Consider the following 23891-nt stretch of genomic DNA (forward strand, 5'->3'; position numbering starts at 1 on the left):
TTCAGATATCAACTTGATTTAATGCATTTGAATAATACATTAAAAATATTGATATGGTAGGGTTAGTCATTCTTTGGCCATTGTTTGGGCACAAAGTGCCTTCAACACTGGTCCCTTCCTGATAGCATGGTAATGACCACTGGATTGTAGGAAAGATGCTAATGAGAACATTTCTAGAAATTGCAGCAACTAACCCATGCATGCCATAAGCCCTCTTTAGGTGAGAAATACATGTTTATTCATCTTTTAGTTTACTTAGCTGCAGGATGCAGATAAAATGCCTTTACCCTTGAAGTACACATGGATCATGTATATGTTGTAAATAGAGTTCAGACTTTCCTTTATGGTTTTGATCCTCTAAAGAGACCTCAGCCTTTCTCTCCAAGTCATCTCCCATTGAGTCTAAATTCCCATTGAGTAAAACAAGTTTTTTTGTGTGAGTGATTTAATGCTCATTGCTTCTCAGTTTTGATATTGGTGTTTTTCTTATCATTGCGGGTTTTCTTTCTTGATATCCTTCATGGACTAAGCAGGAAAACATCCCCTTTCTGCTGAGACAAGATACAGTAAATATCCCAACAAAATGAATCACAGAGTTTTAATTTAAAAAGCACTGTTTGATCTCCATTTTCAGAAAATTGGACTCATTATAACACAAATGTTTTACCAGTATGGGTCCTCCCATCAGACTTTATACCGCAATGTCAGCCATGAGGTTTGCTGAATTGTTAAGGCTTTCCCTGGACCTGTTAGGCCTTGATGGAATTAATCCTTCACATTTGTAATAGCAGTTTCCATAAGATGAATAGTTCATTTCTCATGAATCATAATAAAGCACCCTGTGCTCTGTTGGCAGAGTGACCTCTGCAGTCTTTTATCTTCAAGAGAAAAGATTAGACTCTCTCTCTGTTTTATGGATAATGAGATAGGTTGTTGGTCTCTTGGCACCTTCAGTAGCTGCACATTTTTAGGCTTTTCTTTAAGTCTGTGATAAAATGATCACAGGGTGATTATAGCAAGCCTCTCGATACACGAATTTTCTCCTAAATTTGAGGGTAATTTCTTTGTACGTAGCAATGTTAATAGGTGTGAACCCATACACTTTTGTAATATGAATGCTGAAGACACCTTGAAGTTATCCAGCCCAACTTGTTTTATTGATGAGTATACTGGTTCCCAGGGGTGTAACCCACACTTAGGGCTAGTGAACAATAGAATTAGACAAAGTAGTCAAGTCTGCTGGCCTCTTGTGCTGAGAGCTTTGTTTTGTGATATTCAGTGTGCTTTTTTTGCATCTAAATTACATAAATTGCTTTATTTATCTACACAGAGTCATCTTGAACTCTCTTATTTTTTGAACAACTCATATCTAATCCCTCAGCAGTGACTTTACCTTTCAAATGGGTCTTGAATCTTTCCATTTCTCATCCAGTCATATCAACTTTCACCCGAATTGCCCAGTAGCCTCCTAATGAGTTTCCCTTCTTCTTCCAGTGACCCTTATTCTCAACACATCAACCAGGATGATCCTTTTAAAAGATTTCTCAACCTCAGTACTATAGATATTTTGGATATATCTCTCCTGTGAAGGGTTGTTTTGTGCATTGTAGAATGGGTAGCAACATCTCTGGTTGCTTCCAAGCACATGCAAGTCCAGTTACAACCAAAAACTTCCCAGGAGATTGTTGAATGTCCCCTGGCTGAGGGGGCATGGGGAGAGGCACACCATCATTCCTTATTCAAAAGTACTCTTTTAGAACATAAGTTGGACCTTTTCACTCTCTTGATCAAAACCCACCACTAGCTTTCTGTCGGTGCTGGCATTAAAGCAAAGTTCTTTGGCTTGTCTGCCAAGTTGTACACTTCTCCCTGTGACCTCTTGGCTTTGTCTCCCTGCAAACTTCTTCCTCTAGATACCCACACTTCATCTATTATGTATTTAATATCTGTGCCCGCTTCTCCCTGCATCCACCTCAGAAATTTCATATGCTGAATATCTAACTCCTCTGTGTATTTGGAGGTGGATCCTTGGGGAGGTAATCAGGTTTAGATGGGGTCAGGAGGGTGGGGCCCCATGATGGAATTAGAGTCTTTAAATGAAAAGAGAAACCAGAATATAACCTCTCTCTCTCTCATATTATTACAACCACATAGATAAAATAGCAAATTATAGTGAATCAAAACATGAATAATTTCTTAGAAGGAAATGCACCTAAATTCTAACAGTGGCTATCACCAGGATTATGAGCATGTATTATAAGATTTGGTTTTAGATTTATATGTTCTTATTTGTGTATAGTAAATATGGGCAACTTGATGAACAGTAAGCTTCTGAAATTGCTTGGTCTCTTAATAAATTGCATTCCAATGCTTGTCCACTTTTCACTGCCATCCAGATGAAGGTATTCCTATGCCCTGGGTACCCATTAACTGGTACTTTTTCTAGATACTCTAAATAACTTTTCTCAGGGTCCTAGTTGACAATTATACATTCATTAAAAAAAAAAAATCTATCTACCTACTGATGAAAAACACAAGGGAGGAGAAGCCTAGCTTACATGGTACCAAAATGAAAGGGGGATAAAATTTCAAACCCAGGGCAGATTAAGCAGCACATCAAAGTTTCTCTTTTAAGCGTTAATTTTGCATGAGGCCTAGGGAATGATACCTGGAGTCAGATGGTGATACCTGTTGAGCTGAAAACTAATCCCATTACAATTTGCTCAGTATCACACAGCAAAATCAAGCTGGGGGTTTAGAGATTTAGCTCTTGAAACAGCAAAGGGATGCGAAAGCTACTCCTCTTCTCTAACTTGGAGCTTATCATTTTTCTTTACCATTGGATTTAGCCAGAGGACACTCAGACAGTTGCCTGGGGCACACACTTCTTGCCCTATAAAAACCTCAGATCTCAGCAAAGCTTCCACTGCTTTGCGGAAGATGCCGTGTGTTCAGAATGTCTGATGTGGAGCCTCTGTGTGGGCTCACTAAGAGATTTCTGCTGGGGTGCTTTCTTCTTTAACTCCATTTCCTGTATTCATATTTCTGAATTTTGCTCCCTATCTTGTAAAGGGAAGAGAAAAAGAAAGATCACTGTGTTAAGAACAAATCAGGTTCAGCAACCTTTCTTCATGGGTATTTGGTGGTGGTGGGCTAGGTCAGCAGGTGTCCTGACATTAAAATCACTTTTTTTCTGATTCAATCATAGTAGCTTGCCAAGAGTTCACTCTTCTTTCTGGATATGTCAAAACTGAGAAGGATGGTATGAATTCATATGTTATTTGCTTACTTTTGCCATGACCCCAAGGAAGTAACTGTATGGGGAACAGAGTTACCGGATAAAATACAGGATGCCCACCTATGCTGGAAATAAGCAACAAATAATATTTTAGCATATGTATGTCCTATGCAATATTTATTTAATACAAGCATTTGTTGTCTTAAACATGTATATACTAAAATGTTATTTGTTTATATGCATTTCAAATATAACTGATGCCTTTAATTTTTGCTTGCTGAATCTAGCAACTCTAAGAGGGAGACACTTGTGTTCGTTAAAATTTTTCATTTACATTTTCATCCATTGCTTCCCTTCATTTTAATGATATTTAATAAATTCCCATAGTAAAATGCACCTATGTTTCTTCTTATGAATTATTTTGTGTTATTTGAATTCAGGAAGAAACTCCATAGACCTAATTAATTTCTGATTTTCATCGATTAGTAATAAAAACTTGAAGTTGAATAGCTTCAGAATATGTCAGTCTCTAGGAAGAATTGGGATGCACACAATCTTTTAAAGATATGACCACATTTTCTGACAAGTATTTTTACCATGTAACTTAATAAAGTAAAAAAGGAAACACTAATGCCTCACAGAAAGCCCTGTGGTCACTGGTTCTGGTGCTTTGGTGAGATATACTTTCTTGCTCTGGGCTGCCTGAAGTTAGCAATTTGCATTAATATGAAGCTTATAAACGACACTTTCAGGCTCCAGCAGAGTATGATTTTGCCCATCTAGAAATTAAATTGACTGAAGGGCAGGTCAACCAGGCAAGTGTTTAGAGTTCCAATGTTTTAAAAGGCTATAATTATACTGCAGAGCTAAAATGTAATGAAAGAAATGTAATCTGATAAAGAACACTCTATTTACCAAAACTTCCTTTGCTCGAGGATTATAGGTTTTGCAGCTGATTAAAAGAAATCTTTTGACAGCTTCTGATATGAACAACCAAGAATATTCCAAGAAGCATTCTAAATGTTCAACTGACTACAGAATTTTTCCTCTGTTTAATGGAGTAAGGCCATTTGGGGTCCAGAGGGTGGATAACAATGAAAGAAAGATATGGTATTTTCAACAATAGCTTTTTTCCTTGGCCCTTCCCAACTTTCCCCCCCAGTCTTTTAAAGAGAAATGTACAACAAATATTAATAAAATATGTGTTGAAAGGTATTCAATTACTTGCCTTCTGAATCATTCTCATCACTTCATTTCTCTACTTATAATTAGACGTGTATTGTACAAATTCTCTACATTATAACAGAACATACCAAAAAATGCAAGGACTCCTTCCCCCCACCCCAAGCTGTAGTTCAGGCCACCTGAAGTTTAGGAAGTTTTGGAGGAAGAGTTCTCAAATTTTAGTTAATGTGAGAATTTCCTGGAAGGTGATTAAAACACATATTGGAGAACCCTGCCCTGTAGCTGCTGATCTATCAGGTAGGTCTAAGTCTGTGTATGGACTGAGATTGTGCATTTCTAAAAAGTTCCCAGATGATATTGCTGCTGCAGTTCTGGGGACCTTAGTTTGAGATCAGCTGTGTCAGAATTTATATTCTGATATCCTAAACCCAGTAGTGCTCACATGTAGTTAGGGGATCTGTTAATTCATGGAGTTTTTGTTTGTTTCTTAAATCCCCTCCCCCATCACATAGCCTTACAGATTAGGCTTTCCTAGGGCAACTGCACATGAAAGTGATGTTTGATAAATTGAAAATGGATTCTTTTCCATCATCCATAGAAAAGTTTTAATTCCTTTCAGTGGAAATCTCTTTATCTTAACACAAGAGAAACAGATGCATTAGACTATATTTCTAAGAAGAGACAATGATGGCAGAATTTTTAGGCTTGATTACCTGAATTCAGGGATCCACAGAATCTCTAAGCATCCCAAATTGAAAAGTTTTCATAGTTTGAAAGAGATAAAATTATGCATAGGCAGTTCTGTGGGGATTTGTATAACATTTTCTAATCTTAAAAATCTTTTTGGGAGCTTTTTTTACATCCATGCTACTTTTCATAAATTTCATTTTTAGTTTTTATTGCTTTAATCAGAAATTCTTACATCTTGGACTTGGAAAGGAACTTCTGACTCCATAGAGAATTATTCTTCACACTTAACAATGTTTGATATTGTAGATGAAATGTCATACCTTAAAAATCCATTCTAAGTCAGTCTGTCTCTGTGACTGGTCTTCAAAATTAATAAGTATATGATAAGGAGAGCAAGCACAAAGGGCCTTCACAGAGATTTTCTCTTTTTTTTTTTTTTTAACTATTTGCTTGATCATTTTGGTGAGTTTCTAAAATGCATTAAGAATCTTCTCTATTTCTAGATGCTTAGTTAATATAAACTTGGAATATTCTTAGCAGTATTATCTCTGATACTTATTTATATTTGACAAAACTAAAGCAAATAGGTGTTAATATTTCTCCTTTAGGTCACCTGTTAAGAGTAAGCCTTCCTCTATATCTTTATTAGGAAAATATTAAATATTTTTCTAGGTTGGTATCTGCTTATAACCTACTATCTTTCAGAAGAAGAAGAAAAATAACAATATTTAAGAACAATATGAAACTCTATTATTTTTTTCTCCAGCAGACACAGATAAGAAACAATAGCAATTAGTTAAATGCATATATGGCTTTATGACTAAATCCTAGCCAAAGAAAATTTAGAAATCTTCCCAAGACATAATTTGGAAAGAAAGAGGGCTGGAGACTTGCTTATTCTTATCATGAACTCTGGTATCAGACTCAGTTGTACAAGCTTCTTAATGGATGGAATTTTAGTATTCTCAAGTACATTTCTCCACATATAATGACCTCATGTAATTTTACAACAGGTCAAAATGATTGATTCTTTTAGGAAGTAAGGCTGGGAAATGTTACTATCTGTAGCGTCAACAGAATGAGCAAGAGCATCTTAAAGATAACACCAAACCAAAACAAAGCAAAAACTTCTCTAACTGGTTTTCTTGTGAATGAAATTTTCACCATTGTCATTCTAATGTAAAAATACTCTGTATGATTGTAGAGTAGGGGGTTTCATTTTGACCTTTCTAATGCATTCTTCTGTTGCCTTTCTGACTACCTTTCACCCATTTCATAGGAGATATGTACCTTCTTCAAGCTCTGCCCAAATCCCAGCCACAACTTTTCAAGCTACACATTCCAAAAGTTATTTCTACCTTTTCTTCAGTTTTATCATCTTTCTCTTTTTCTCTGCTCGTTGATTAAATCAGTATAGTTGATTTCACATTGATTCTTGGTGAAATAATTTGATAAAGTTATTTCACATTATACAGTATAATCTACTGGTAGGCAAATCCCTCCAAGTGGAGCTAGTACTCTAAAAAAAAGAGAGAGGAGGGTAGAGTAGATTGAAGTCAGAGTAATTATCAATGAAACATTTCTTAAGCCTCCGTGTACCCCTCAAGGAGGTGGAGGCAGCTTGTGCCTAACATGGGCTAAAACTTTGAAACCAGAACCACTGCAGGCATACCTATTATTTCTCAATAGAGTATGTTTGCATGGGTCCATGTCCATGTTTTCTAAAAATGAAGTAATGAATGCAAGTTACCTAAAACAGTGAGGCACCTTTATTCCAGAGGTATACATTCAAAATATAATATTTATAAATACAAAAGCTCAAATTGCCAGGGAACTGCAAGGGTAATTGCATCGAAGAAAAGTTAATCTTTATTTAACTCCCCTAAATTATGTGCCCACAGCACTGAAAATTGTCATAACCTCCTTGTTTCAGATTAAGTGGGTTATTTATTTGTGATAATGGGTGCATATGCTCATTAGCATGCTGTCATAAACAACTGCATTAAATATATTATGTGTTCTATGACATAAATAAGGTGTTCAACAGGAGGTTGTTGTTTAAAATATAGGCCCCAGGAAGAACAAAAAAGCAATAAATGCTTTTTAATATAGTTGCCTGGTCTTGAATTCTAAATTTATTTCTACCTTATTAATGCTACTTGTATAGAAATTGCAGGTATTACTCTAGTGAAATATCTTGACATTTAAGGATATTAGAACTTCCTTCCAGTTTCTCATCATTGATGTATCTCTAGTTAGATACATCACTTTTTGCCTCTCAGAACAGGGTTCGTTTGATGGATGTCTTCAACCCATCCTAGTTCTGAAAGTTATCAAACTGGATATTGAATTTAGAGATCGTTTAAACTCTATGAGATTCAAAACCCTCATTTTACAGAAGGAACTGAGTGTCTGAACATTTAAAAGGTTTGTTTTGATCTCCAGTAGCTGTGAGGTGGCTGTGGCATGCAGCAGCCTGAAGTTATCTATATCTCAGTTTCCCAACAATGAAATGAACCCAAGCCACAGTGGCGAGTGTCAAATCCTAACCACTAGACCATGAGGGCCAGTGAATAGGAGGGTCCTGGCTCTTTGTCTGCTTTGGTGAGATAATTCAGTGAAGAGATGGAAAGAGATGTTTACTTGAAACAGGTAAAGTCTTTATTAGGAGAAAAAATGTAACTGCAGACAGACACAGGGATAGGCTCCAAGAAAGAGTCGTGTGTATTGAAGTGATTTAAATCTTTTATATGGTGGCAGTCTTCTGAGCTCCCTCTTGGCCAATCATCTTGCCTTGTCTGACCTTGAGGCCATGGTTGTGTGCGTGAACATCTTTTAGCCAAAATAGATTTTAGCATAAGGCTCTCTGGGAAGTTTCATGGGATCTATTACAGTCCAGTACCGCCTCCCTTCTCTGATCCCTGAAGAATCTTTATGCACATGTATAGTTTGGGAGGTCTCCTTGACTTCAAGATGAGAAATATGGGGTCTCATCTTTTACCTGAGCAGGACTCAGTCCTTCCTTGCTCCTGCCATGATCTGGATCTTGAAGTTTCTGTCCATAGTGGACAGATTCAAGCTTTTCAGCCTGGGGCACATCTATCTCCTGCCTCAGATTTAGTACAGATCTTTAGGTAATAAAGCCAGGATGAAGGGCTAAATATCCAGACTCCCAATGTGATCTATGTTCCACTAGAAGAAAAGGTAATGATAATTAGGTTGACTACATTAAAAAGATCTGAGTCGTGGGGGAGAATATATTGGACAGAAAGGGGGCCAGGCTGTATCTTTGCGGATTTTTACCAGTCTAATTTAATGGTTGATAGATTCTGTTATTTTACAATTTGTATTCATTGAGAAAACTTTCAGCTGCTTTCTTTGGGTAAATGGCCTAGCTGGATGAAATGAGTGTATGACAATGAGTGATGGGCACATTTCAACAGAAAGAATAAAATAACGACTTACTTTGAATATAAAGTTTAGCGAAATTGAGTTTGCAAGAGCATGGCAGATAACACCATTGAGAAACAGTGAGAAGCTGTTTGTTCAGCTTTATCTTCACTGGAGAGTGAAGTATACAAAGCTAGGAATAATTCTATCCATTGGAGGTAGTATGAGTCACTAGTCCTTTATAAGCGTATTGATTATAAGCAATTTAGATGTCTGCATTTTAAATCATAGAAAACTGAAAAATTTTCACAAAGAACAACACAAATCATTCCCATTGCTGAAAAATGAAGGGAGCTAATGAAGTTGAGATTCATATCCTGAGAAAAATGAAATTGAAACATAATTTAGTGGAGGGGTGCTTTTACAGAAATTAAATGCTACCTCAAAAGAACAAAGAGCCCCTACATAGATGTGTTCATCTCCTCTGCATTTTTTACAAAAGGGGACTCAGGAGAAAAATGGGATTAAACAGAAGCAAGAAAATTCAGTTTAGACCCTAGGAATGATTAAATATTGAAAACAAGATACCATGGAATATTGGAGAATTCCTAATCCCAGAGACCATTGAAAATGAGATTGAAAGTAATTGAACTTGAGTGATTTAGGAATACACCTGTTTGAGCAAAATGTGCATCCAATGACCTCCTGAGACTTCATCAAAGTCTGTGATTCAACAGCCAAGCATTCTGTCAAATGCTATGCTGCCAGCCAGAACATTCTTAAAACTAACTGTTCTTTTTCCACTCTCTCCAGATTCTTAAACAATATTCTATACTTTCTGTTAATTTCTTATGTTCATTTATGTTTATGGAAAAAAGTTCCGACTATAATATTCACCTAGATTTTCTGGTTCATGAGAAATGTTTGGATGGATAATAAGACATGTCAGGGATTTGTGACTTTGGGTGATAGCTTTATTGACTTATTTTTCCAAGTGGGATTTCTTACCTATTTAAAACCCACCTGAACTTTGTTCTAAAAAAAAAATTCCCACCCTGTTCAGAGTTTACTTTTTTTGTTATTGTTGTTAATGAAATACCATGTCTGAGTGGATTTTATAAAAAAAAAAAAAATTGAACACTAAATCAGAATGCAGAGGTAGAAATAGCCCCCAAATCTTAGCTACCCTACTACTAACCATTGGTACTTTAAATCGTCTAGTTTGAGTTGGAAAAATTAGTCATTTCTGTCTAAATTTTCAAGTATTTATTAATATATGATGATAGCCATGCCTAAATTTGTATAAATTCTTAATTTTTTATATTATTGCTTTTTTTGGACCAACAGTTTCATTCATTGTGGCTACCTCAATTGGACACATTTTCACTTCTTTTACACAAAATCCTTGGTTTTAGGTTTCATTTAATTTTGGATATTTTTCAAAGCTCCCTGCTTTTTGGAAAAAGTTTTGTGAAGAAAAGGCAAGGGATTGATGCCCAAAATCTATTTCATTAAGTGAACCTATTTCCCTGTTCTTTTATGTTCCAGGTTTCCAGATTAAATCTTTCACATCACTGCGCTTCCTGGTGGAACCTTCTGATGCGGTTACCATGCGGGGAGGAAATGTCCTCCTGAACTGCTCTGCAGAGTCTGACCGAGGAGTCCCAGTTATCAAGTGGAAGAAAGATGGCATCCACCTAGCCTTGGGAATGGATGAAAGGAAGCAACAACTTCCAAATGGGTCTCTGTTGATACAAAATATATTTCATTCTAGGCACCATAAGCCAGATGAGGGACTTTACCAATGTGAGGCCTCTTTAGGAGATTCTGGGTCGATTATTAGTCGGACAGCAAAAGTTGCAGTAGCAGGTAAGTGGATTTTTCTTTCTCTTCCTCTTCCTTCTCCATCTCTTTTCTTACTTCTTTTTTGAGATAATAAATGAATATTTGCAGAGATAATGAATATTTTTAAGTTAAAGGGAAAATGGAAAAACATGTATGCTTACTTCCTTATAGTTTTGATTGATGTTTTCCCTAAATTAGCTTGGAAAACAGTTGAAGAATCTCAACAACTAAAGAAACATTATTAGATTTTTCCAAAACCAGGTTTGGTTCAAGTAGATTCACTATTTACATTTAAGGGATGAATTTTTATTAACAGAAAAATATAATTTCCTAATCCATTCCATTTTATAGCCTCCTTGATGAAAATTTGCAGTTTGTGTGTGTGTGTGTGTGTGTGTGTGTGTGTATTGTTGGGGTTCTTTTGTCTTTAGAACAATGAATTTTATTTGTATTATAATGGCTTGACTATTATATATCTCTAAATGAAAAGTAAAAATTAGATTGGTGTTTTCAAATATCTTTATGCTTGGAAATATATTAACTCAATAACTGAATAATAAGATAAAGGATTTTTCTTTGTGTACTTTTCTTTTTCTAACTTGAAGTGGTACATACCCTGAAAGAAAGTGTTGAGTATTCCAGAATCCATGGATATTGCTCTTTTTACCCCACTTATTTTGGTGAGATAGCAGCTTATAATTATTTATTTTGCAATGTTAGACCTGTATGGAGTGGAATCATTTTTTTTGCTTATTTCTATAATGAGTTTTTTTTTTTTAATTTTGATATTAGACACAAAACAAGTATATCCAACTTGACACAAATTTAGGCCTTCAAATTGGTTTGAAAGTCTCCTTTCAACCTAATTTTAAGTTCTATTTGCTTGAATGAATAGGCCATCATTTGATATGGGTTTTCTTTCCCAGGACCAATTTAGTTTATATCCAGAAATGCTGATGGGAATGAGGACTCATTTTCAGAAACAACATATGTGAGGACAATCAGGCAAGACCACCCCTCTCCCATGCACGCTGCTAGTAAAGATGCAGCAAAATTAAAATGTGAAAAAAAAAAAGCGATTTTGCCAGGTGATGGTATTAAAAAAAATAGGTCTCATAGATGTCATCAGTCCATAAATCTAGCTTACTGCCTCTCTCTTATGGCATCTTTCCTGACTAAGGACTCTCTTTCAAATTCAATTCAACCTAACCATTCCTAAGTAAAAATGTCCTGGTGGGCAGTGTCTTCACCTAGTGACACAGTGGTCAGCCGTCTTGATTTTACCTAGACTGACCTGCTTTCAGTACTTCCAAGTTCTATGATCTGAGATCTCCTCTGCCCCAAGTAAAACTAGAATTTTTGGTCAAACTACCTAGTGGTAGTATCCACTTGTTAACAACATCATCCTGAAGCATGGATGCAGGATATCCCCCTTCCCAAGGAGAACTGTGAGGTGGGATCCTGATCTTGAAAACCAAGGCTATCAGCTTCTGGAGTCTTTGAGTGATGGTTGTCTGAAATTTAACTGATGAGCATAAAGTGTAGAGGGGACTGAAAGCCTATGTTAATTACAATGGATTAAAAAGTACGAGTGGGGCAAATGCTGAGCATTAAGATAAAAACCATTTTCGTGGGAAGTCCCTGTTGTGGCTCAGAAGTAACTAACCCAACTAGTATGCATGAAGATGTGATCCCTGGCCTTGCTTAGTGGGCCGAGGATCCGGTGTTGCGTGAGCTGTGATGTAAGTCACAGATGGACTCAGATGTCACATTGTTGTGACTGTGGCTGTGGCCAGTAGCTGCAGCTCTGATTCAACCCCTAGCCTGGGAACTTCCATATGCTACAAGCATGGCCCTAAAAAGCAAAAACAAAAACAAAACAAAACAAAACAAAAAACTGGTTTCCTGGAATTCTTCAAATGAAAGGGAAAGGGTACAATTTAATTTTCCCTTGCTTGAAAATTTTTGGACCCTCAGATCCCATACAATTGCCCACAATACAAAGTAGCTCAGCTGATGTGAATGAATTGGGTAAGAATGGTGCCCTGTTCCAAAAGGCACATGCATATGTTCTGTTAATGAAAACGTCCTGATAAGTTGTGGTTTCAGTTTCCTGTGATCTAGATTCACTTTTTCCCATTCTGTTTCAATGGTGAGATGAAGAATAGTTCCTTCCCTCTAAGATATTAAAATAAAGCGGCTTTGACTTTTGGCTTTCGTATTCCATACAAGGATAGGCTGGCTGAGTCAGTCACTGAGTTACAATCTAATATTAGATTGTATCATTTCAAGGCAATAAGGCTGTTCACAGCGTTTTAAACACTTACCGTGCTGTTTGGCAACGTGGCATACATCAATGTTATGTCTGCTGAGGCTGAGATTGCCAAACCACTGGAATGCACAGGGGCATATATCTTCCCATAATAAAGACCATGGGCCTGATTTAATCTCATTTTTAAAGCATTAGCAGTCAATAAACCAGTCACTCCTAAAAAGTAATAGGCAGCTTTGCTTTGAATGAAAAAAAAAAATCTTCCTTACTCTCCAGTGCAATATAGAGCCCATTTAATATAATGCTTCGCTTCCATTTTGCTTTTTCCAAGTGTCTTTTGATAAAAAGAAATGTGGTCAATGAAATCTGCCTTTAATCAATCAGCTCATTTTGTGCAATGATCTTGCCATGCACCATTCATTCTATTTTCTAGGAACTTCTCAAGTGCTCTTTAAACCCTGAGTGCACCCTTAACTGGAGCAGGAGGGAGAATAAGAAAGATAAATGAAGGGCTACCAGCCCGTTCAACATCTTGTCAAAAATCTTAGTGTATCAGGCCACCTACTGATGGTCAATATTTCTAGGAACTGTGAGTTCTATCAATAAGGATATGCCTGGGATGTTCAATCCCTATTTGAAAGCCTCTTGGCCAGTACTAGCTGAAACCTTGGAATTGTACTTGTATCCAATTAGCTCTATTCTAAAATGGTGCAATATTTCTCTGCCCTGTAAACCTCTATTTAGAACCTCTAGACTGAGAACAGCAAAGCCAGACTTTGTTTACATAGATTCTCCTACTGCTTTTTTTACTTGGTACCCAGAAAAGTGTTGGGCTGCAACTTACAGGCCTACAAGCCCTGTGCTGGCCCAGTTTTAAGATCAAAGAAAGAGGCTAGAGTCAGCAACAGAGTCATCAATGGTTTAATGAATGGGGGAAATCTTACAAGTCTGAAGCAAGGTCCTAGAGAGACATCACACTGTGTGCAGTGGAAAGTGGCAGGACATGGTGGCAGTCTTGCTGGGTGGTGGTGGGGGTTTGCCATTTGCAGGGGTAATTGACATCAGGTTGGCTCACTGGTTATTAGGGAGAATAGCAGAGGGACACACCCCTTACCACCATCTTAAGAAGAACAATCATTAGCTAAAGACTGGGAAAATATGTAGGAAAGTTAGTCGTGTGAGTGGGATATAGATGAAGCAGGCAGTGGTTGAGCAGGGATGCACAAAGAGCAAGAGAATAGTCGTCTTTGGTGGCCTGACCATACAAAAACATTAGGCATGTTTAGTAGTTTTTTTTATTAGACATTAGTTTTATCAATAAAGATATGGGAGCTCCATATATGGAGAGTTTTCAGCCAATGTCATCGTCTTCCTTCTTCTCTTCCTCCACTTCTCTGTTACAGAACTTAATGTGATTTAATTTATCTTTGTGTGTCCCTCCTCTTGATGGATTGAGTTGGAATAATTTTGATTTGTATCTTAATAGTCTATAAATTAATTAGAAGTTGGAGTGAGTCAGAATACTCCTATGCTACTGAAAAATAAACCACGTGTCAGTCCCTTCTTTCTTCCATAACCCATAACATCAAGATGAACTTGCATCTGGCCAAGCACATCTTTCCTATGCCAGATGTCACCATCTACCTGAGCCTGTCAATTCTACTCAATAAAACAGATGTAATAATAACCTACCTCCTAAAACTGTGGTGGCTTTTCAATATCATCTAGGATGTAAAATTCAATAGCAGCAATAGTATAAATAGACTTAGTAATGGTTATCATTGTGTTATCACAATTACTACCATCAGGAAATGAATTTTAAATATTTCCAGGTGATGATGCAAAACATTTTTTTTTGAGGGGAGGAGAGAAAAATAGGCTGCAAATCCTGAGCCATAAATATTGCCATCTTAGATCAATGGAATCCATGAGTACAAACTGAAAAGGCTGAATGGAGTTTTCAAAAGGTTGAATTTGGAGTTCCCATCATGGCACAGTGAAAACGAATCTAACCAGGAACCATGAGGTTGAGGGTTCAATCCCTGGCTTCACTCAGTGAGTTACGGATCCAGTGTTGCAGTGAGCTGTGGTGTAGGTCATAGACCAGGCTCAGATCTGACATTGCTGTGACTCTGGTGTAGGCTGGCGGCTGTAGCTCCGATTAGACCTCTAGCTTGGGAACCTCCATATGACACTGGTGTGGCCCTAAAAAGACAAATAGACAAACAAACAAACAAACAAGTTGAATCTATACAACTGTTGGTAAGCAATTCCCAAATTGGTTTGACTGCAAAATTCATCTTTTTACAAATTGATCTAATATAATAATCAATGGAGCCAATAGACTTTGTATGGGCCAGACTAGAAGTTCTAGATCAAGCAATAACTGCTATCATTTCGGGAAAAACATGTGGACAAACTTCTCAACCAAGCTTCCTTCATGATTTTCCAGCTGAAAAAGATTCACCTAAGCTGAGTTCCCAGGAGTTAGTTGGTCTAGAGTGGGAATTTAACATAATGCCCTCTCCATCAAGAAAAAATAAATGAATAATGTCAATGTGTAAGAAAACCAGATCACAACAGCCCTCCTCTGAATAATCATGTAAGAACCATCTTACTTGGCTTCCCTGATGACTCCACCCCACCAGCCCACATCCACCATCCAACACATCCACCAGCCCAAATGACTATTGGCCCATACACTTCCCCTGCAGGGCTCTGAGGAGCCCAGCTGGAATCTAAGGGTTTCCTAGGCTTGTGTTCACACTCTTGGCTCTGGAAGGGTACCAGCCCCTCCTCCCTCACGTGAGGCAGCACTGACTACAGGACATATTATATAGCCTTTGTGTCCAGGTAGCTCCTTTTTTGTTGTTAATTATAAGCATTTATTTACATCCTGAATATGTCAGCTTAAAAATTATGCACTACTTAAATGTTGAAAGTTAAGTATTATTTGCGGCAAAATTAGGACTATAGCCCAGGAGGCAGAATTTCAGATAGCTCTGAAATACCACTCGAAAGAGTCAGGGGGAAATGATGGCATATTGAAATTTTGGTGATATATTAAAACCATTGACTTGCTTTTTAAATTTTTTTTTTTATTTTTTATTTTTTTGACTTTTTGCTATTTCTTGGGCTGCTCCCACGGCATATGGAGGTTCCCAGGCTAGGGGTCAAATCGGAACTGTAGCTGCCAGCCTATGCCAGAGCCACAGCAACGCGGGATCCGAGCAGTGTCTGCAACCTACACCACAGCTCACGGCAACGTCGGATCCTTAACCCACTGAGCAAGGACAGAGATCGAACCCGCAACGTCATTGTTCCTAGTCGGATTCTTAACCTCTGCGCCACGACGGGAACTCCTGACTTGCTTTTTTTTAAATGATACTTTGCTCTTTGCACAGTATATGTATATGCATTATCTAATGATGCTCATAGAAACTCTGTGATATTGATGCTCGAACTGACAGAACAAACTGAAAGGAGGGAGTGACTTTCTGGTCTTTCTGAGACCAGAACTCAGATTGGCGCATGCTTACTCACTTGTTCTTCTGCTTCTCAATCTAAGGGCTGGGTTTAAGGATGCTGTAAACAGTGTCCCACCTAGTCAGTCCTTTCTTTTTAATCAATGGAATTCCTTCAAATATGAACTAAGGGAAAATAATAGTAAATTTTATTCATTCACTTATTCCCTTGAAAACATCAGCTCTTTGTGGGTGTAGGGGTTCATAATAGGCCTCCCCAAAGTGTGCTACTTTGGTGTGTGGAATAATTTGAGCTGCAAGCAGTGGAGATATGATGGGCTTAAAAGAAAGTACTGTTTGTCCCTTAACAACCTAGAAGAGATTAAATTGGGGATTTCTCTCAGAAAAGGAGTTACTATCAGAGATAAGTTTCATCCAAGTGGCTCCATCTATATGGCAGGACAAATATTTAATTACCAAATGTCTAATCTTCATCAGAATGTGAATGACCCTCTGGCCCTTGGAAACCACACAGGCTTCTATTCCTTTCCTTAGCTCAGGATGGCACATAGATTTCATTTTGCTTTTCTCTCATATATGCAAAATCTCTTTGACTCTTATGTATGTGGGGTTCCTATCCATGGGAAATTAAATGTGCTATTCTTCTGTTAATCTGTTTTACGTCAATTTAATTCTTTGACAAGTCAGAAAAACCTAGAAGTTTAAAGGAAAGATTTTTTTCCTCCCCAACGTGGGGAAATATGCTTTGGATGTTTTCTTCTAAGTTAAGAAGATTTTGCTATCACAGCTAAACTTTAACTAATGACACAAGATAAATCTCTCCTGAAAAATGTAGAGAACATGTGGTTTTTAAAATAAGCTTCTAAATAGTTTTTCTAGGGATAAATGTTGGTTATCTTTTTTCTCTTGTAAATGGTTTTATAATTCAGGTCAAATTTGCATTTTTTCTCTTGTTTCTTGAAAATCAAGAAAATAAAAGGCCAACTAAATTGCATTTACTTGAGTTGTTATATCATTGAGGAGCATATTTTTTTTTACTTCCTTATTACAATAGATGTTTCAAGATGCAAATTGTAGCACTCTGCTTTTAAATAACACAGGCATTATAATTAAAACTCCCCTGAGTTAAAAAAAAAAATAATTAGTTACTTGAGGAGTTGTTTCAATGAATTCCCTTCCAGAATGCCTCCCATTTAAATGAGTTATGAAATAATTAGTGAAAGCGTATTACAGTGAGAGAAGCTAGAATTGCTACAGCAGAATAGAGCATTTCGTGAAATGATAACCTGACCTTTGCGTTTTTTACTTAAAAGGAAACAGAAAAAGGAGCTTGTCTTAAGAAAAGGGAGAATAAACTACATTGCCTCAGGCCACTCAAATGTTATAGAGAGGAAACAGCAAGAAAAATGCTCATATTTCTTTTCTCTACAGGAACAAATATAAGAATATTGCCTAGAAGGTCAAGTTCACCCAGTGAAGCAGTTTGGAAAATGTATCCCAGTGCCCTTGAATACTCTCAAAATTCTATTTTGGGGGATGGTTCAGTTACAGAGCAAAGCTTTTAATTTTAAACTGATAGGGATATCATTTATTTTCAAATGGTAAGCAAGAAAATAAATTATTCTGGCTCCATATTCTTCTTAATGGTCTTAATTATCTCCACTTAGCTGAATGTTCCCATTGTTCTGTGGTTAAAACATGAGAGAGAAAGAAAACATAAGGAAGAAATGTGGTGTTCTAAGTAACTGTTGCATACGTGCTAATCTCATAATTTGTTTCAGTTTTGTTGCCCAATAAAATTGGAGTAATCACCAATATTGCCCCCATGCATACTTAACCAAAGCATCCCACACCCTCAACTAAAATAATTTCATTTTAAGGAGTAGGTTTTTAGGTGCCTCCTTCCTAAGTCAATTAACTCTACAATAACATTAAAACAGAAATATATTCCTGAAAAAAATGCCAGTGGAAAGATGCCTTTTACATTATAAAAATTACAAAAGAAAACTTGACAAGGCTTTTTTTAGTAGAAACATTAACAAAATAAAAAAAATCTTCCAACCTTTCATTTCCCTTTCTTTGTTGTGAATTCTAATACATATGACAATGGAAATAGCTAATTATTCGTTCTAAAAATCAGTATCTTAATACTCCTGTTCTTTTATTTGACCCTAGCTGGCTACAGGGTGAGTATTGCTGGTACTGTAATAGCAAAATTAAAGAATAACATATACAATGGTGATACAGTAAAATAGTACAATGGTAGTAACCAAAAACTCTTCTGAATTCTAGAAGACCCTTTTGGAATACAATTTTTTTTTTTTTTTTTTTTTTTTTTTTTAGTGAATGTCAGGGTAACAAAGACTCAGAAGAAGCAGACATTTCAAGTAGCAGAACTGTACATTTCTGATGCAATTATGACTGATAATAAATTTAATAAAACATTTTCACTTTTATGAATCTATCAGTGGAACTGATTTTTTCCCATTATTTTTATGTGCAGGCTGAAATTTATTAAAATTTAGTATTATATAAAATCTTTGAAGTAAGATAGTTACATTAGATATAAGTTTTTCTGCCAGGTAAGTAAACATTAGGGAATGTTCTAGAAATTAAGTTAGAAGAAATCATGAAAAATCTCACTGTATATAGTACCTAAATCATCTTAAACTTTTCCTGTCAGGATCAATATATAGAGATGAGAGTACAGAATACCTTCAATGAAAACACCTACTCATCTCCCTTTAAAAAAGTATTATTTGGAGTTCCCATTTTGGCTCAGAGGGTTAAGAACCCAACTAGTATCTATGAGGATGTGGGTTCAATCCCTGGCTTTGCTCATTGGGTTAAGGATCCAACATTTCAACCAGAATTGCTACAATCTGCTATGTTGGTCACACATGTAGCTAGGATCCATCATCGCTGTGGCTGCGACATAGACCTGTAGCTGCAGCTCCCATTTGACCCCTAGCCTGGAATTTCCATATGCCACAGGTGTGGCCCTGAAAAGGAAAAAAAAAAAAAAAAAAAAAAAGAAGGTAGTGTTTTTTAACATTCTAATTTTATATTTATAAACTATATGCATGTATTGTATAATAATCAGCCTAATTCATTGGTCGTTCCTCCTATAATTTTTTTTTTTTTTTTTTTTGTCTTTTTGCTATTTCTTGGGCCGCTCCCGAGGCATGTGGAGATTCCCAGGCTAGGGGTCCAATCGGAGCTGTAGCCACCGGCCTACACCAGAGCCACAGCAACGTGGGATCTGAGCCGCGTCTGCAACCTATACCACAGCTCACGGCAACGCCGGATCGTTAACCCACTGAGCAAGGGCAGGGACTGAACCAGCAACCTCTTGGTTCCTAGTCGGATTAGTTAACCACTGCACCACGACAGGAACTCCTTTCTTTTTCTTTTTCTTTTTTTTTTTTTGTGCCTCCTATAATTGTTAAATGTGTTTATTAGTTTATTATTTGGTAGAGATGTGAATTAGAATACATCAGGAAGAGCTGATTCCTAGTGACTAGGTAGTAATTGGAATACAAGAAAGAGCTGTGTATTCTTGATATAGCAACTTGTTTTGGACCTTGAATTATGAGTTTAGCATGAAACAATGACAAGGAAACAATGATAAATATTTTTGATAGTAAATAAATAGCTACAGCAAATCCCAAATCTATCTCCTCATTCCACAACTGGGAATGTGTATGTCACATGTGTATGTATATGCATAAATACATGTATGTATGTAAATATATGTATATATACACAGACACAGGTATACATGTGTATACACACACCCACACATATATACACATATTACTAATATAATATCTTCAAAGCTACACTCTAAGTGCTACAGTTGAAAGCTCTTTGGAGGTTTTCTATTAAAAGACAAAACCTATTGCCTTAGTCTTAGAGCTTAGTGTTTTAAACTGAAAGGTAGATTGGAAAACTTCCCAAAGCATCTGAGAAGCAGACATTTGTGTGTGTGTGTGTGAGAAGCAGCACATAATATCTCAGAGGTCCTTAACTGGAGCATGTCTCTAAATGCCACTCAGTATGGAGGTGCCTGCTCTAACTGGGCCATATAGAGCTGTGGAGTTGTGATATTGTGATTTATGGTAAGAAATTTATATTTGGCCTTCATCCCATTAATATCACAGAATTCCTACATACCCTCTGAATTTCCTAATTGATGAGGGTGATGAAGGTGCCTTTATTATGTGAATGAGGTGACTTTGAATCCCATGTGAGAATGTGGGATAGTTGTCAGGAGAACCAGCCTTGTCTGTGATGAGAGAGCTGGAACTTTCACTCTTACCCCCAAGACTTCTGGAAGGGGAGAGGTTCTGGAAGTTGAATCAATCACTAATGTCCAATGATTTAATAGATTTTGCCTGTATGATGAAGCCTCCATAAAAACCCCAAAGGAGAAGTTTCTAAGAGATTCCAGATTGGTGACCAGGTCTGGGAGAGTGAATTGGACTCATGGTCACGGAGCGCCAAACCCTTTCCCAGTACCTTGCCATGGGCATCTCTTCCATCTGGCTGATTCTGAGTTATATATTTTTTATAATAAGCTAGTGCTCTAGCAAGAAAAATATTTCTCTGAGTTTTGTGAACTGCTCTAGCAAATTCATTTAGCCTAAGGAGGAGGTCATCAAAACCTCTGATTGACCAGTTGGTCAGAAACACAGGTAACTACCTGGGCTCGTGACTGGCATCCGAAGATGACAAGGGAACAGGGAGACAGTAGGAATGAACCCTTAACCTACGAAATTTGATGCTATCTCTGGGGAGATAGATAGGTGTCATAATCAAGCTGAATTTTAAAAACACCCATTTGTGTCCAGAGAAAGTTGTTCTTGTGGTAATCACCTCCACACACAAACAACACACATCGGAATTAGGTCCAGGAAACCCAAAGAGTGGCTCTAATTTCTCGAGGATGGTGAAGTCCTAGAGTTATGTGCCTGACTCAGAATCTAGTGAGCTCAGGTCAGGGTAATTGCATGTAAATAATTTGATAGATATTGATACAGGCAGGGGATATGTCTGTGTAAGAGAGTCTGTATTTTATTGTGTGTTTATTTCCCATTATGATCTTTAAATAATTGAATTTACATTGCCTATATTCTAACCTAGGTTACCTAGAGATATTTGGACATAAATACAGAGCATGCAATGCACTCTTCCATTTAGATGTTTCTTCTTATCTAAGCCTTTATGTCATATTAAAAAACAAAATTCAGCTGAGTAAATTTAAAGATCTAATTGGTTCTACTAAATGATTCATGAATCAAGCAACATTCCATCTAGCACATAGTAGAAAAGAACTCCAAGGAGCTGAACAAAATAAAAAGCTTTATAGGCAGAAAGGACAGAAGAAATGTCTAGCAAAGTGTAGATTGTTTCAAGCAAGGTTGTCTTCCTTTAGGGGAAGGGGGGGTCTCTCCGGCAGATTGTCTTCCTAATGCTGACGGAGTAATTCAAACTGACTCGTTAAATGTATGTGACTTAGCACAAGTGACTCCATTTGGGGCCTGTTTATTGTTTTTTGTGTGTGTGGTGGTGGTGGTGGTGAGTTTTTTTTTTTTTTTAAATAGCTTTAAATCTCTCGATGAATAGCACAGTCATAAAATCTGTTTGATTTGTAATCCCTCTACTTTTGTTTTTCTATTATACACATTGCCAAAAGCTTTATACAAAATATATATCATTTTTATTGCAACGCAAAGCTTTATTACCCTTAAAAGGGCTGTTCATGAGGTTTCATTTGCTGAGATTTTTACCTGGAACATTTCTCCAACTAGGAGTCTATTTAAGAAAGTGTTTTAAAGATTAATAAAGCCTATATAGTTTCAACATTAAGTTTCAGTGCTGGTTGATTTTATTGGATTGGATTTTTGTGGTCCCTCTTGCAAAGAGACTTCATCTCCAAAGGCTGGAACACGACATAAAAAATAATTACTATTTCTTTTTTTTTTTTTTTTTTTTTTAGGGCCACACCTGCAGCACATGTAAGTTCCCAGGCTAGGGGTTGAATTGGAGCTATAGCTGCCGGCCTATGCCACAGCAACAGCAATGGCCAGAAGCGAGCCACATCTGTAACCTACACCACATCTCACAGAAATGCTGGATCCTTAAGCAACTGAGCAGGGCCAGGTAACGAACCTGTGTCCTATGGATAGTAGTCGGGTTTGTTACTGCTGAGCCATGACGGGAACTCCCCTAATTGGTATTTCTTTGATCTAAGAACTACTTCCAGGGGAATCTTTTGGGTCCCACAGGGCATTGGGTACATTATGAGTGAATGTGTGGCCATTTCTCTAAGGTTATTTCCAGTTAGGTCTCAGCCCAGGAGGGTCCTATGTTTGGAAGATTTCATTACCAATAAAACGAATGTCCCCTTTAACCTTCCTCTCTCCAAACACATACATATTGCACAGATCTGGGATTTTTTGTTTGTTTGTTTTTATTTAGAAATACCATACAATCCATCTTTTGAAGGCATATGATTCACTCATTACTAGTATATTCACAACATTGTACAAACATCATCCCTTTCTAACCCTGGAACATTTTTATCATTTCCAATTCCCTGCTCCCCTCAGGGCCTAGGGACTACTAATCTACTGTCTGTCTCCAGTGTTTGTTTATTTGTTTTATGATTTTTATTTTTTCCATTATAGTTGATTTACCATGTTCTGTCAATTTCTACTGTACAGCAAAGTGAGCCAGTCATATGTATATATGTATGTATATAATAATTGCATAATATAATATAAATATAATTTATATTATATAATAATATTAACATATATATTTATATTCTTTTTCTCACATTATCCTCCATCGTGTTCCATCATAAGTGACTAGATATAGTTCCCTGTGCAGCAGGATTTCATTGCTTATCCACTCCAAATGCAATAGTTTGCATCTATTAACCCTAGACTCCCAGTCCATCCCCTTCTCTCCCCCTTGGCAATCATAAGTCTGTTCTCCAAGTCCATGAGTTTCTTTTCCATGGAAAAGTTCATTTGTGCCATATTTTAGATTCCAGATATGTGATATCATATGGTATTTGTCTTTCTCTTTCTGACTTGCTTCACTTAGTATGAGAGTCTCTATTTCCATTCATGTTGCTGCAAATGACATTATTTTGTTCTTTTTTATGGCTGAGGAGTATTCCATTGTGTAAATACATCACATCTTCTTAATCATTCATCTCTTGATAGACATTTAGGTTGTTTCTATGTCTTGGCTATTGTGAATAGTGCTGCAATGAACATACAGGTGCATGTATCTTTTTCAAGGAAAGTTTTGTCTGGATGAATCCACAAAAGTGGGATTGCTGGGTCATATAGTAGTTCTATATTTAGTTTTCTGAGGTACCTCCATACTGTTTTCCATAGTGGTTGTACCAGTTTATATTCCCACCAACAGTGTAAGAGGGTTCCCTTTTCTCCACACCTCTCCAGCATTTATTTGTTGACTTGTTAATGATGGCCATTCTGAAAGATGTGCATTGTTTGTTTCTAGCATCAGTGAGATTATATGACTATCCTATAAATATTCTATTACTTGTTTTCTTCATTTAATGATAGCTTACCATGTTTCTGTATTTGTTCTTATAGATCAGCTTCATGTTGTTTTAATTCTTCATAGTATTTTTTGGTTTACTATTGGTGTATTGACAGATAATTGGTTTGTTTCTATTTTGTATCACTTTTGTTAGTGATGCACTTATGTATAATCTTGTATTTAGAGGATAATTTGAACAAGT

At 36.8% G+C, this 23891-nt stretch overlaps 1 protein-coding gene across 4 annotated transcripts in view; it reads left to right on the forward strand.

Moving 5' to 3' along the window:
- DCC (DCC netrin 1 receptor) overlaps positions 1-23891 on the forward strand; it is a 1237100-nt gene that overhangs the window by 404889 nt on the left and 808320 nt on the right. For all 4 annotated transcript variants that reach the window (XM_021073456.2, XM_021073460.2, XM_021073463.2 and 1 more), the window contains exon 2: positions 10052-10372. In XM_021073456.2, the coding sequence (XP_020929115.2) occupies positions 10052-10372 (321 nt within the window). The remainder of the gene's footprint in view (positions 1-10051; positions 10373-23891) is intronic.

This window comes from Sus scrofa, chromosome 1 (assembly GCF_054392235.1).
Source record: "Sus scrofa isolate SSC_HxYL_T2T_F1_AM1 chromosome 1, Sscrofa_HxYL_maternal_Yorkshire_Landrace_v2.0, whole genome shotgun sequence".
NCBI classification, from domain to species: Eukaryota; Metazoa; Chordata; class Mammalia; order Artiodactyla; family Suidae; genus Sus; species Sus scrofa.